Genomic DNA, 14,742 nt, shown 5'->3' on the forward strand with positions numbered 1-14,742 from the left:
TTTCATTGCTGTGTTTCCAATCCACTTTTTATTCTCTGTAAATAGGGTTTCTCCTGTTTTGGAATAGCTAGCAAGATGGCATATGCAGTGGAGTTGAGCACATTGGTAAAGGATATGAAAGAGTTAAGTGAGAAGGACAATCCAAAAGTCTGATTTCCTTAGGAATTTTCTTAACTTCCAAATGGAAATCTGACTGCCCTAAATCACAGAGTGGTAGTCCTTATTTGATGACCCTTTTTAATGGGTAAATTAAAAAAGGAAGAAACTGAACTCACCGGAGACCCATTTGCAGGGACAAAGAATCTTCTGTAGAGAGCAAATCCCATGTCTGACACAACTAGAAGGAAAAACACCCTGATGAAGCCCCAGTCCATCTACAACAGTCCATCAAATGTTTTTGGTTCCCATAATAATAATAATAATAGCTAACATTTATTGAGACTTACCCTGTGCCCGATGCTGTTCTAATAGGTCTACATGTATTAACTCATTAATCCTCATGGCAACCCTATGAAGTAGATACTATCCCATCTTACAAATTTATTCATCCACATATTTATTGACCATCTTCTATGTGCCGGGCACTATTCTAGGTGTTAGATTAGAGCTGTGGGCAGATGAGACAGCACTACCTCATGGAGCTAACAGTCTAGTGGGTGGGAGGTAGACAAACAAGTAAAACACAGTTTTATTGTCAAATGGTGCTAAGTGCTATGTCGAAAATACAAAGAGGAAAAACAACTGGAAATGCTAGGTATAGGATGTGATTTTTTAATAGGAGGGTCAGGAAGGCTCTTTCTGAGAATATGACATTGGACAGAAATAAGGTAGCAAGCCATCCTGATATTTGAAATAAGAGTCGTCCAGGCAGAGGGAAGAGCAAGTACAAGTCCCTTAAGGAAGAATGTGCCTGGTGTGTCTGAGGAACTCCAAGGCAGTTGACAGTTGATCTGGCTGGACCTGTGGTTTTCGAAGTGTGGTTCTCTCCAAGGCAAGCAGCCTCAGCAGCATCTGGGAACTTACTGGAAATGAAAATTCTCAGACTCACCCTAGATCTATTGAACCAGAAACCTTGAGGGTAGGGCTCAGCATTCTGTGTTTTAACAAAACCTCCAGATCACTCTGGGCTAGAGTTAGGGATAAAGTGGTGGGTGATGAGATCTGGTTAAGTAGCAGGGGACAGATTATGTAGGGACCTTATGGGCCATTGTAAGGACTCTGAATGATAGGAAGCCTTTGAAAGCTTTTGAGCGCAGGAGTGACATGACCTGATGTATGTTTTAAAAAAATCATTTTGGATGCTATTAATATATAGGAAATAGACCATAAGAGAGCAAGAGCAGGAACAGGGAAACCAGCTAGCAGAATAATATTGCAGCAATCCAAGTGAGGAATGATGGTGGTATTTTATACGTAAAAGAAACCAAGGGCTGGGTGCATGGTGGCTCACGCCTGTAATCCTAGCATTCTGGGAGGCCGAGGCAGAAGGATTCTTAGAGGTCATGAGTTTGAGGTTGCTGTAAGCTAGGCTGGTGCCATGGCACTCTATCCAGGGCAACAGAGTGACACTCTGTCTCAAAAAAAGAAACCAAGACACTGAGGCTTCACTCTTATCCACCATGCTAATTGCCTCATTACCATCAGGAGTACTGAGGGTGAGCCATGAAAGGACATTCTCCAATGGAACCATGAGAGCCAGAACTTAGACATTCTTTAAATAAGTCAGATCTGTGCTGCAAAAGGAGCTTCCGGTTTCTTGGCCTAGAAGAACTCTGCCCTACAGTATGTAGGGTGCTTAGTAACTCTCTTGCAGACAGCACATTCCACACCCATCCCCCAATTCCCTGTGCTCTACTTAGTGAGCTACTGTGTCCTAGGAGATTAAAAGGCCTAGTCCTTGCCTTTGGGAAAATAGCATCAGGATCACGTGTCCTGGCTAGTTCCCCTTTCAATACTGTATTGATGTTGAGGTCACTGGACAGAAATTGAGGTCGAGGAAGTACTCAATATTAATTTCATTGTAAATGACTATCACACAAAGTGCTGGATAAATGAGGCTGTATGATATTTTCAATTCGTTGTGTTTCCTGATCCAGTGTAAATAATATACAAATAGGACTATGAAAGTAGGAGAAAACCACTGACAGGGAACAGGGCAGACGTACCTGGAAACTGTTACTTTGATCTGGTCTTCCAACAATAGGAGGCCTCCCCTCAAAAAAGTCTTTGTAACTATTAGCATGTCAATATCTGGTTTATCTTGCCCCCTTCCTACATCTCTCCTGGCTCTTTCCTCTTTCTGCTTCCCAGAAACTCCAGGGGAGTTTGCTTCTGGGCTGCTGCAGCCTCTAAACTCAACATATCTTCCCCACCTGAAAAGCCCTTATTCCAATAAACCAAACCATTGTGCTTATTAAAAATTTGACATTCATCTTAAGAGAATTGCCATTATAAACATTTTGTAAAGGATGAAGATGTGAGCTTTCTTTAACTTTTCCCAAAGGAAAGCTCAGTTGCTTAGTTAGAAAACACATGCCTCAAGTAATGCTTGATGAAGGAAGATCCTTAAGGCCAATTGTCCTTCAAAATTAAGAAGAATATTTGCCATTTAAAACAAAACTAAACCTGTATACATATTTCTAAGGAAATGTGTTTCAAATAAAAATGTATTTGTATTTTATTAATCTGATATGAGTCATAACTCTTCTCATTTTCAATAGGAGGTAAACCAGGCCAAAGAACTTATAGAAATGACATGTGCCAAGAATTGAAGAAGGTTAATGATAGCATGTCCTGCCTCCTCAGTGAGATGTTTGTAGGATATAATAAAAGCACATCATTCACTGATTTTATTACTTACCTCAAGAATGACATAATATTACACAGACTATCTTTTGAGATTCCCTGGGCATGAGGAAAGGGTTTTCACTCCAACACTGAAGAGTATTAAAGAAGTATATTAAAATCATTTCCCCATTGTGGGCATAAGGTTTATTTTATGAAAGTCACCCATAATTACCTAAAAGAAGCTGATTGCCTGAAGAGCCAGGTAACTTGTGTCATATTTTCTTGTCAAATGACTCGTCCCTTGGTCCTGGTTGTGACTCTTAAATCAGGAGGCAGCCCTGCTCCTACAGTGACTCTCCTGTCTCCCAGATACTTGCTTTCCCTCCTCTGCTGACAATTTTCCCTTACCTTTTGGATTTCTTGTGGAGAAAAAAAAAATTATCTACAGTATGGTATAAGCTATGAACAAGTGAATTATTTTATATCAGGATGAAATATTGGTATTTGTACAAATAAATGGTTCATAAACTAAATTTAGTCTCTTTTCACAGAGGTAGTTACCTCTGTTCCCAAAATGTGGATAATTGAGCTCTTGATACCAATTAGCAAAATCATTTTTCTTCCTATCTGAACAGCCAGAATCTTAGGCTTTATCACATGTAAACTCTGCCTCAGCTTTCAAGTCTGACCCCAGGATCTGTCTTTCTCCCCTCAGCCCTCATGAGAGTACAGCTTCAACTGGAGCAAGTCCATAAACACAAGTGACTGTCCCACCTCTCTTCTTATTTTCTTCTACCTTGATAGGGCCTGCAGTTATCCAGAGTCCCCGCTTACATTCAGACTCAACTAAACTTCCACTGCCCTCTCCTCATCCTTTCTAAACTCCTTCAGCTTGAAGTGCTAGAATTCTCAGAGATTAGTCACCCTCCTAGTTTTTGAGCCTCTCAATTCCTAGACCCTCCACTCTCTCATCTTCAGTCCTCAACCACCACTCCATGTTTGTATACTAGATCAGTTTTGTCTTCTTTATCCGAAAATTTAGAAATTGAGGAAGAAGATAGATCATATCAGTGGTTTCCAAGCTTTCCCTTTGCAGGGGAAAAAATATATATATGGGGGGGGAGAGATACAGACTCCAATATATGAAAGAGAAAGTCCAGTATACAAAAAACATAAGTGAAGATATTGTGGCTGAAGTAGAGGGAGTGCCTAGAGCTCTATTCCCTTGGCTTCCCCAACTTCAGAAAGACACAAAAAACAAAAACATCATGTAGCCACATCTAAGAACTACCCCTAAAGTTCTGTGAAAATTCCTCCATTTACCCCTTTCTGCTTAAGGCCAGAAAGCTGACAGTTCTTTCCAACTCTAGGCTAGCAATCATCTTATCATCTTCTGTCTTAGTGTCTGGGAAATGTTAAAAGGCCTTCTGAAGGCTGAACCAATAAAATTGAAAGTATTATGAAAGTTGATTATGTGAAATGGATCATTCTTATCGAACCCAAATAAATCAGAGTTGAGGGGCCAGGGGGCAAAAGAATTCAAGGTACATAGCAAAGCTCCAATAATTGAATTCTCTGCAAGCCCAACTGCTGAAACTACCTGCTATAACCTTAAGACCAGTTATACCTAAAAGCAGCTGAAATGACCTGCCACAACTTTAAGACTATTTCTTCCTACCACCATCACCCACCAATCACAGCGTGCTGGCTCTCAAAAGCTGCTCAAGTGCCAATAGTCTTTCTTTCAAAATAATACATAACATATCTCTTTCTAATAAAACTCCCAGCCTTTTCTTCCTTCTTTGGAATTACCAAAGACCACCCAGGTCTGTGTGTATGCCCAAAATTTCAATTCAATGATTCCAAATAAAACATTTAACTTATAGATTCATCTCCATGTTTTATTTTGACTTCAACATTATAAAGGGTTCCCACAACACACTTACTTATAAAGATGATGATCAGTAGTCTGAAAATTCCAAAGGCAGGAATCATTTCTCGAAAATTCTTGTAAAGAGATAAATAATAATCATAAAAGCTATCTATTGGTAAGCGAAACCCCACTACTACTCCCTCTTCAGCTGCCTTTCATTTAAAATAACATTTGAGTTTACAGTATTTGCAAACCAAAGCATGGGTGTAACAGCCAGTCTTCCAAATGTATTTGGAAAGTACAATGCTAGTATACTTTGGAGAACAAAATGAAACATGATGTTTAATTTCATGGTATAAACTAGACAACAATTTATTAGGTGATGATAATCTAAATACAAGAAATATAAAATCAACACTTAATATGTCAATAAATAAATAGATGAAATCCCAGCTGGGTGGCTCCTGCCTGTAATTCCAGCACTCCGGGAGGCCAGGGTGGGAGGATGGCTTAAGACCAAGAGTTTGAGACCAGCCTGGGCAACATACCGAGACCCTGTCTCTACAAAAAATTTAGAATTAGCCAGAGTGGTGGCTCGCATCTGTAGTCTTAGCTGTTTGGGAGGGTGAGGCAGGAGAACCACTTGAGCACAAGAGTTGGAGGTTGCAGTGAGCTATGGTCATGCCTGGACAACAGCACTTCAGCCTGGGCAACAGAGCGAGACCCTGTCTCTAAAAGAAAAATAAATAAATGCTCACACCTGTAATCCTAGCACTCTGGGAGGCCAAGGCAGGAGGATCATTTGAGCTCAGGAGAGACCAGCCTGAGCAAGAGTGAGACTCTGTCTCTGCTAAAAATAGAAAAAATTAGTCACACGCTGTAGTCCCAGCTACTCAGGAGGCTGAGGCAGGAGAATCGCTTGAGCCCAGGAGTTTGAAGTTGCTGTGAGCTATGCTGACACCACGGCACTCTAGCCTGGGCAACAGAGCTAGAGACTCTGCCTCAAAAAAAACACAAAACGAAATATTTTCAAGTTTTTTTGTTTAATATTCATTTGATACCTCTTCATCCTCTTTCACCATAGTAGTTAGCAAAGACTTAACTAAAATTTAAGTATTACCTAAATTTTTTGAGATAATTTCAAAAGTATTGAAAATGTTGGTCAAAAACCATTGTTTGGGCTGGGTGAGGTGGCTCACACCTGTAATCCCTAGCACTCTGGGAGGCCAAGGCCGGCGGATTGCTTAAGGTCAGGAGTTCAAAACCAGCCTGAGCAAGAGCGAGACCCCATCTCTACTAAAAATACAAATAAATTAATTGGCCAACTAAAAATATATAGAAAAACTTAGCAGGGCATGGTGGCACATGCCTGTAGTCTCAGCTACGCGGGAGGCTAAGGCAGAAGGATTGTTTGAGCACAGGAGTTTGAGGTTGCTGTGAGCTAGGCTGATAGCCACGGCACTCTGGTCGGGGCAACAGAGTGAGACTTTGTCTCAAAAAAAAAAAAAAAAAACCATTGTTTGATTTTATCGTTTAAAATTTTCAGTCTAGCTTACAGTATATACCTGTGTCCCACTAGAGAACTGCTGAGTCAGACATTTCTACTTTAATTTATTGAGTTACTTCTCCCTTCCCTTTCAAATTATTAACTCTCTTCTCAAGGAGTAAAGATGCTGAAATAGACATATTTATTCTAAATCATTTATTTTCAAATTCTTGTGACCATGATCTATAGTAAGAAATTATTTGCATAACAACCCAGTGCACACATAAATCAACAGTACTTACCCTTATTATATGTGGTACAGAAACACACTGATTTTTTTTATTTTGTTTAATTTTTGGCAGCAATCCCTTAAATGGAGTTTATATTCATTCATGGGTTATAATAAAAAGTTTAAAAACCATTTTTCTAAGGGATTTCTAAGTTTGAAGCAGTTTTATAATTGCTTGACATTTTTCTTACTATAGTATTTTTAAAAGTATGCCCAAAAGTTTAAAGGGTTAAGAACCAAACAGGATTTTAGCCTGTTTTAAAAAGTGTTTGCCATTCTCACATGCTATCATGGGAGTATTAAATGAAATGCCACCTGTGGAGGGCAATTTGGCATATACATGTAAACCTTTAAAGCCATTTTTTTTTAGACAGGATTTTACTCTGTCACCCAGGCTGGAGTACAGTGGCATGGTCAAAGCTCACTGCAACTTCCAACTCCTGGGCTCAAGCAATTTTTGTGGCTCAGCCTCCCTGTAGCTAGGACTACACCATGCTCAGCTAGTTTTGTTTATATTTTGTAGAGACAGGGTCTCACTATGTTTCCCAGGCTGATCTCAAACTCCTGGCCTTAAGCAGTTCTCCTGCTTTGGCCTTCCAAAGTGCTGAGATTATAGGCATGAGCCATCATACTGAGCCAGTTTAAAGACTTGACCCAGTAAATCAACTTCTAGAAATTTATCCTGCCAAAAAAAAAAAAAAATCATACAAATGAAAAAAAATAAATTTAAAAGAACAGTTCATGTCCGGGCGCGGTGGCTCACTCCTGTAATCCTAGCACTCTGGAAGGCCGAGGTGAGCGGATTGCTAGAGGTCAGGAGGAGTTCGAAACCAGCCTGAGCAAGAGCGAGACCCTGTCTCTACTATAAATAGAAAGAAATTAATTGGCCAACTAACATATATATAGAAAAAATTAGCCGGGCATGGTGGCACTACTCGGGAGGCTGAATCAGATCAAGGCAAACTCCTTGAGCCCAGGAGTTTGAGGTTGCTGTGAGCTAAGCTGACACCACGGCACTCACTCTAGCCTGGGCAACAAAGCGAAACTCTGTCTCAAAAAATAATAATAATAAACTTAAAAAATAAAAGCAGTTCTTACAGCATTATTTATAACTATGAAAAGCTGCAATCAACCCAAATCTTTTCAATGAGAGATTCATTATATAAATCATGATGCAGCTATTAATATGTAGAGGATTCTATGGAGCACCTGCAAAGACTGAGGGGGATCTCTGTACTGACATAGACAGACGGTCAGGATACTCTTTGCTAAAATGCAGAACAATATAAGGGTGATTCCATTTTGTAATGTTGACATTGGTAGGATTTTGAATACACATAGAAAAAGGGCTGAAAGGATATATATAAAACCATCAACAACCTCTCTTCAAACCCCTGCCCCCACCAAACTTTTAATAAATACTATATTAATAGGGGACCTTGACTTTCTGGTTTATTCTAAATTTTATTTAATACCCATTACTTTTGAGATCAGAAAAAAAAAAGATAAAATATGAAAGGAAAATTCTGGTGGGCATACAATTCTGAGAAACATGAATGCTCAGTAAATTTTTGTTTTTTTAAGAGACCACATCTTGCTATGTTGCCCAAGCTGGAGTGCAGTGGCCATTCACAGGCACAATCATATTGCAGCCTTGAACTCCTGGCCCCACACAAGACAATAGGCACGCACCACCATGTCTGGCTTTCAATAAATATTGATAAATGACAGTTCCCTGAACCAAATAACAGTGTTTGTTTGTTGTCTTTTTTTTTTATTTTTTTTTTTTTTTTTTTTTTTTTTTTTTTTTTGAGACAGAGTCTCGCTTTGTTGTCCAGGCTAGAGTGAGTGCCGTGGCGTCAGCCTAGCTCACAGCAACCTCAAACTCCTGGGCTTGAGTGATCCTTCTGCCTCAGCCTCCCGAGTAGCTGGGACTACAGGCATGCGCCACCATGCCCGGCTAATTTTTTATATATATATCAGTTGGCCAATTAATTTCTTTCTATTTATAGTAGAGACGGGGTCTCGCTCTTGCTCAGGCTGGTTTTGAACTCCTGACCTTGAGCAATCCGCCCGCCTCGGCCTCCCAAGAGCTAGGATTACAGGCGTGAGCCACAGCGCCCGGCCTGTCTTTTTTTTTTAATAAAAAGCCTATAGACTTCATTTCCAAAGTTCTTACCACTAGAACATTCATGAAATAGCCTCCCATCAAAGCATAGACGCCTCCTGAAGCACCCACAAGAGATTTGAGTGGGTCAAATATGGAGCTGGCAAGGGATCCTAAAGAAATAAAACACAAGGAATCAGATATGACTGTAAGAATGTGCAAGATAAACTTTTCTAATCTAAGATAAAAGCTTGGGAAATTTGACCCATTATCATATTAACAAACACCAAATTCATTTTATCCCTCTTTCATGCTGTAGAAGTACAGCTACATAAGCTACTACAATTTTTCTGAAACATTAAATGTTCATTAGAAAGCAGTTTAACAATAACAGGAGCACAGACTCTGGAGCCCTAATTATCAGCTGTGTGACTTGAGGAAGTTATTTAACCTCTCTGTGCCTCAGTTTCCCTACTACAAAATAGAGCTATTAATAGAATTTACCAAAATGGATTACCAGGGGAAGTAAATAAACTGATGGATGTATCATGCTTAGAATGCTGTCTAACATGTAGTATATACTTGTTAGCTGTTGTTTTAAAATATCCTCCATGTTTAGTCAAAATGATGAAAATACCTGAGACATTTCAACATTTCATTATCTAATGGCTATCTTTCTCCTTTTTTTTTGAGACGGAATCTTACTCTGTTGCCTGGGCTAGAGTGCCGTGGCATCAGCCTAGCTCACAGTAACCTCAAACTCCTGGCCTCATGCAATCCTGCCTCAACCTCCCAAGTAGCTGGGACTACAGCCATGCACCATCATGCCTGGCTAATTTTTTCTATATATTTTCAGTTGTCCAGCTAATTTCTTTCTATTTGAAGTAGAGATGGGGTCTCACTTTTGCTCAGGCTGCTCTCCAACCACTGAGCTCAAACGATCCTCCTGCCTCAGCCTCCCAGAGTGCTAGGATTACAGGCGTGAGCCACGGCGCCTGGCGTATCTAATGGCTATCTTTCTCAGTAAGCCATGAGGTGGCCTCATAATCCTTCTCAACATACCATTCAGTCAGATTCCCCAAGCAACATGAATCCTATTTGCTAACCCAATCCTAGATTTCCTGGACCAAAACAAGACTACAGACCACTTTATACAGATGCTAAGATGTTCTCTCTGTACTGCATAGTTCTATTATATGATCTCGCAAGGCCCTCCTTCATTCCTTAGGGTACAATACAATAAAATACCTACTTTGTGCAAGAAAGGACAAAGAGTCTGTTCTTGGGAATCTTATGAATAGTGGAGCGAACAACTATTAAAATAGAGAATTTGTACCACTACTACGACTAAAATGTAAGTTGGCTGTACTAGCACTGAGGAAGGAAGGACTTTCTCAGCAGAAGCGTGGAACCCCTGCTACTCTAAGTAGGAGATAGCATTTTGATTAAATTTGGAAGAATGGGAGAGCGAGAAAAAAACAAAAATAAAAATAAACTTAGAAGAATGTTTAACATTTGAATAAGGAAAACAAAGGAGAAGAAGGTATTTAGGACTTGGGGAACTGAAAAAGCAAAGACATGGAAAGAGAGGTATATAGATGACTGTAGATCAGTGAGAAGTACTCCGGGAACAATGATTCTCAAATGCTAACCTAGACACTAGGGCTGGAGTGGTTGTATCATAATCACATGAGAAATTTATTTTTAAAATACAGATACAAATGTCTATTTCTGGCCATGATGGAATAACAAGAATGGGATTTACCTTCCTATTTGGAAAAGCCAAAAGCACTGGACAAAATATATGAAATAATGGTCTTCAAGATACTGGACATCAGACCACAAAGAAGAGTGAACCCTGAGAGACAGGAAATAAATTAGATGAGCTGTCTCCAACGAAGAGAGAATTCAGGTACAGAAAAAATATTTAGGCCGGGCGCAGTTGCTCACGCCTGTAATCCTAGCACTCTGGGAGGCCGAGGCGGGCGGATTGCTCGAGGTCAGGAGTTCGAAACCAGCCTGAGCAAGAGCAAGACCCCGTCTCTACTATAAATAGAAAGAAATTAATTGGCCAACTAATATATATAGAAAAAATTAGCCGGGCATGGTGGCGCATGCCTGTAGTCCCAGCTACTCGGGAGACTGAGGAAGTAGGACCCCTTGAGCCCAGGAGCTTGAGGTTGCTGTGAGCTGGGCTGACGCCATGGCACTTACTCTAGCCTGGGCAATAAAGTGAGACTCTGTCTCAAAAAAAAAGAAAAAATATTTGAAGAAATGATTGAATGTTTTCCAAAGTTTAATGAAAACTATAAACCCACAGATCCAAGAAGTTCAACAAACCCTAAGCACAAGAAACACAAAGAAATGTATACAAAGGTACAACAAAATCAAATTGTTCAAGACCAGTGAAAATCTTAAAAGTAGCCAGAGTAAAAAGACATGTTTCACACTAAGGATGATATCAGATTTCTCATTGAAAGCAATACAAGTGCAAAAACACTGGAGTGATATCTTTAAAGTATTGAAAGAGAAATATTATCAAGCTTATTTCTACACATAGTAAAAATGTCTTTTAAATATGAAGATAAAATAAAAAAATTTTTTTTCAGATACAGAAAGGCTGAAAGAATTGATGGCCTGCAGACCCATACAACAAAAAATGTTTTATGAATGTTCTAGTGATAAGAACTTTGGAGATGAAGTCTATGGGCTTTTTATTAAAAAAAATCCCAGCACTTTGGGAGGCTGAGGCAGGAGGATCACTTGAGGTCAGGAGTTTGAGACCAGCCTGGGCAACACAGTGAGACCCGGTCTTTACAACCTTTTTTTTTTGAGACAGAGTCTCACTCTGTTGCCTGGGCTAGAGTGCTGTGGCATCAGCCTAGCTCACAGCAACCTCAAACTCCTGGGCTCAAGCAATCCTCCTGCCTCAGCCTCCCGAGTAGCTGGGACTACAGGCATGCGCCACCATGCCCAGCTAATTTTTTATACATATTTTTAGTTTGCCAATTAATTTCTTTCTATTTTTAGTAGAGATGAGGTCTTGCTCAGGCTGGTCTTGAACTCCTGAGCTCAAACAATCCACCCACCTCAGCCTCCCAGAGTGCTAGAATTACAGGCATGAGCCACCAAGCCTGGCCCAAAATTTCAAGGTTGCTATGAGCTACAATCCCACCACTGCACTCCACCCTGGGCAATTGAGCAAGACCTTGTCTCAACAAAAAAATTATTTTTATTTCATTAATGGTATAAAAAAACTTTTCAATGAGTAGTGGCATTAATAAATAAGCTTTGTTATTTTTGAAAATCATAGTTAAATATGACACAGAAATGCAAAGATTTCATCCTAAATTCAGTTATTTTCTATACAAAATTTGCTCTTAATGGCTATCATAGCCAAACTATAAAATTTTTAAATGATGTGTGGTTTAAAATGGAAGAATTGCATTGTTGTGCTTACTCCAATTATGCAAAAAAAATTTTTGTTGTATTTTGGCTATTGATTCCCACCTCTGTCAATGTCATTCATTTGTTCTTGCAAACTAATCAGAAAGTACTACAGTCAAATTTAAACCCCACTAAAATGCTTCACTGAGAAATTTTTAAACACATTAGGAAATTGTTTCCCAGCTTTTTTTTTTTTTTTTTGAGACAGTGTCTTGCTCTGTCACCTGGGCTAGAGTGCAGTGGTGTCATTATAGCTCACTGCAACCTACAACTCCTAGGTTCAAATGATCCTCCTGCCTCAATCTCCTAAGTAGCTGGGACTACAGGTACATGCCACCACGTCCAGCTAATTTTTTCTATTTTTTGTAGAGAGAGGGTCTGGCTCATCCTCAGGCTAATCTTGAACTCCTGGCCTCAAGCCATCCTCCCACCTTGGCCTCCCAAAGTGCTAGGTTTATAGGCATAAGCCACTGCACCTGCCTTCCCAGCTTTTTAAGTGTGAATTTAAAAGAGATATTGCATCATTTTCAGGAGCAAAATCACATAACGATGGAACAATTTCCAATTACCAGTTTTGAAAATGCCCTTTCCATAGCATGAGTATTTTTGGAAAAGCAGTTATTTTCTTACTCCTTGAGAGAAAAATGCTATCATGTTCTCAAAGGGACATATTTTGTGTTTGCTTTTCTGAACAACATCTGTTAGGTAACATACCACCAAAAACCTTCTGTTATCACAGAAAAAAGACAGCAAATTCGACACCCTTGTTTTGTAACAGAAAAATGCATAAACTATTATAATTTAAGTCAACAACTCTTCTAAGTAATTTGTCATAAAAAAATCAGCAAATCTCTGGGAGGTACAAAAGATTTTTGTGATAACTCCCTTACTCAGGATGTCCTTTCTTTCTTGTAAAGATTACCTTGTTTATTTAACCAGGCACGCACACTGCAATGAATCCCACAGCACAAGAGGGAACAAGCCAATGAGGGCTTTCAGTTCCTGTGTGTTGTGGAACTCCCACCCCACCCCCAGGAAACTGCACATATTTAAGTGACACATAAAGACCAAAGAGGGCCCTATGTCAATCTGTGTATTATACATTAGTTCTGATTGATTTCTTGCTCATTTTTTAGATATAAATGAATTGATTAAAAGCAGCTATAAAAAACCTGCAGCTAACATTATACATAGTGGTGAAAAACTAATTGCTTTCTGTCTAAGATCAGGAACAAGGCAAGGATATCTGTTCTGCCCAGTCTTATTCAACATAGTGTGGATGTGCTAGCCAGCACAAGAAGGCAAGAAAAGGAAACAAAATGCAGATTGGAAAAGAAGAAATAAAACTGTCTCTATTTGTAGTTGATGTGATGGTTTGCTGATGACATGGTAAATACCAAGGAATCTAAGACAAAATAAACAACCCCCCCCAAAAAAACAAACAAACAAAAAAAAAACAACCTTAGGACCCTAATAAGTGAGTTCAGCAAAGTTGCAAGATATAAGATCATCGTATAAAAATCAACCAGTCTGGTGGTGCATACCTATGATCCCAGCTACTTAAGAGGCTGAGGCAGGAGGATCACTTGAGCCCAGGAGTTTGAGTGTGGCCTGGGCAACATAGTAAGATCCCATGTCTAAAAGAAAACAAAAAAAAATTGTGTTTCTTTTTTTTTTTTTTTTTTAAGACAGAGTCTCACTCTGTTGCCTGGGATAGAGTGCCCTGGCGTCAGCCTAGCTCACAGCAACCTCAAACTCCTGGGCTCAAGCAATCCTTCTGCCTCACCCTCCCAAGTAGCTAGGACTACAGGCATGCGCCACAGTGCCCAGCTAATTTTTTCTATTTATATTTTTAGTTTGCCAATTAATTTCTTTCAATTTTTAGTAGAGATGGGGTCTCACTCTTGCTCAGTCTGGTTTCGAACTCCTGACCTTGAGCTATCCTCCCGAGTTGGCCTCCCAGAGTGCTGAGATTACAGGCATGAGCCACCATGCCCGGCCAATTGTGTTTCTATATACCAGCAATGAACACATGGACACTAAAATTTAAAACACAGTCCCATTTAGGAGATCTAAATAAAAGACATACTGTATTCATGGATTGAAAGATTCAACATAGTAAAGATGTCAGTTCTCCCCAAATGATGAAAAGGCTTAAAGCAACTCCTGTCAAAATCCCAGCAAGAATTTCTATAGATACAAGCAGGATTATTATAAAATTTATGTATGGAAAGGCAAAGGAATTAGAGAAGCTAAAACAATTTTGAAAATGAAACATAAAGTGTGAGAATCACTCTAACTGATTTCAAGAATTACTATGTAGCTACAGTAACCGAGACTATGCAGTATGATAGAAGGATCAATGGAGTAAAAAGAACCCCAAATACCCCACACAAAGCTACAAGCAAATGATTTTTGACAAAGGTGTAAAAGCAGTTCAATGAAGGAAGAACAGTCTTTTCAAAAAGTTGTTCTGGCATAACTTAATATTCATAGGCCAAACAAGCAAACAGAACCTCAATCTGAATTTTATACGTTACACAAAAATTAACTTACTTAAAATGCATCATATATTTAAATGTAAAGCACAAAGCCTTAACTTTTAGAACATAATATAGGAGAAAATCGTCAGGACTTGTTTTTAGACATAACCCCAAGAGCATAATTCATAAAAGAAAAAAATTGATAAAAGGACTTCATCAAAACTGAAATTTTGTGCTCTGTGAAAGTCCCTGTTAAGAGGATGAAAAGAC

The 14,742-nt window shown here is 39.3% G+C and overlaps 1 protein-coding gene across 3 annotated transcripts in view; it reads right to left on the reverse strand.

The window, feature by feature from the left end:
* RHBDL2 (rhomboid like 2) overlaps positions 1 to 14,742 on the reverse strand; it is a 42,988-nt gene that overhangs the window by 740 nt on the left and 27,506 nt on the right. For all 3 annotated transcript variants that reach the window (XM_075996844.1, XM_075996846.1, XM_075996849.1), the window contains 3 exons: positions 8,615 to 8,715; positions 4,734 to 4,794; positions 276 to 337 (listed from right to left, as the gene is read on the reverse strand). In XM_075996844.1, the coding sequence (XP_075852959.1) occupies positions 276 to 337; positions 4,734 to 4,794; positions 8,615 to 8,715 (224 nt within the window). The remainder of the gene's footprint in view (positions 1 to 275; positions 338 to 4,733; positions 4,795 to 8,614; positions 8,716 to 14,742) is intronic.

Source organism: Microcebus murinus, chromosome 2 (assembly GCF_040939455.1).
Source record: "Microcebus murinus isolate Inina chromosome 2, M.murinus_Inina_mat1.0, whole genome shotgun sequence".
In the NCBI taxonomy this organism is placed as follows: Eukaryota; Metazoa; Chordata; class Mammalia; order Primates; family Cheirogaleidae; genus Microcebus; species Microcebus murinus.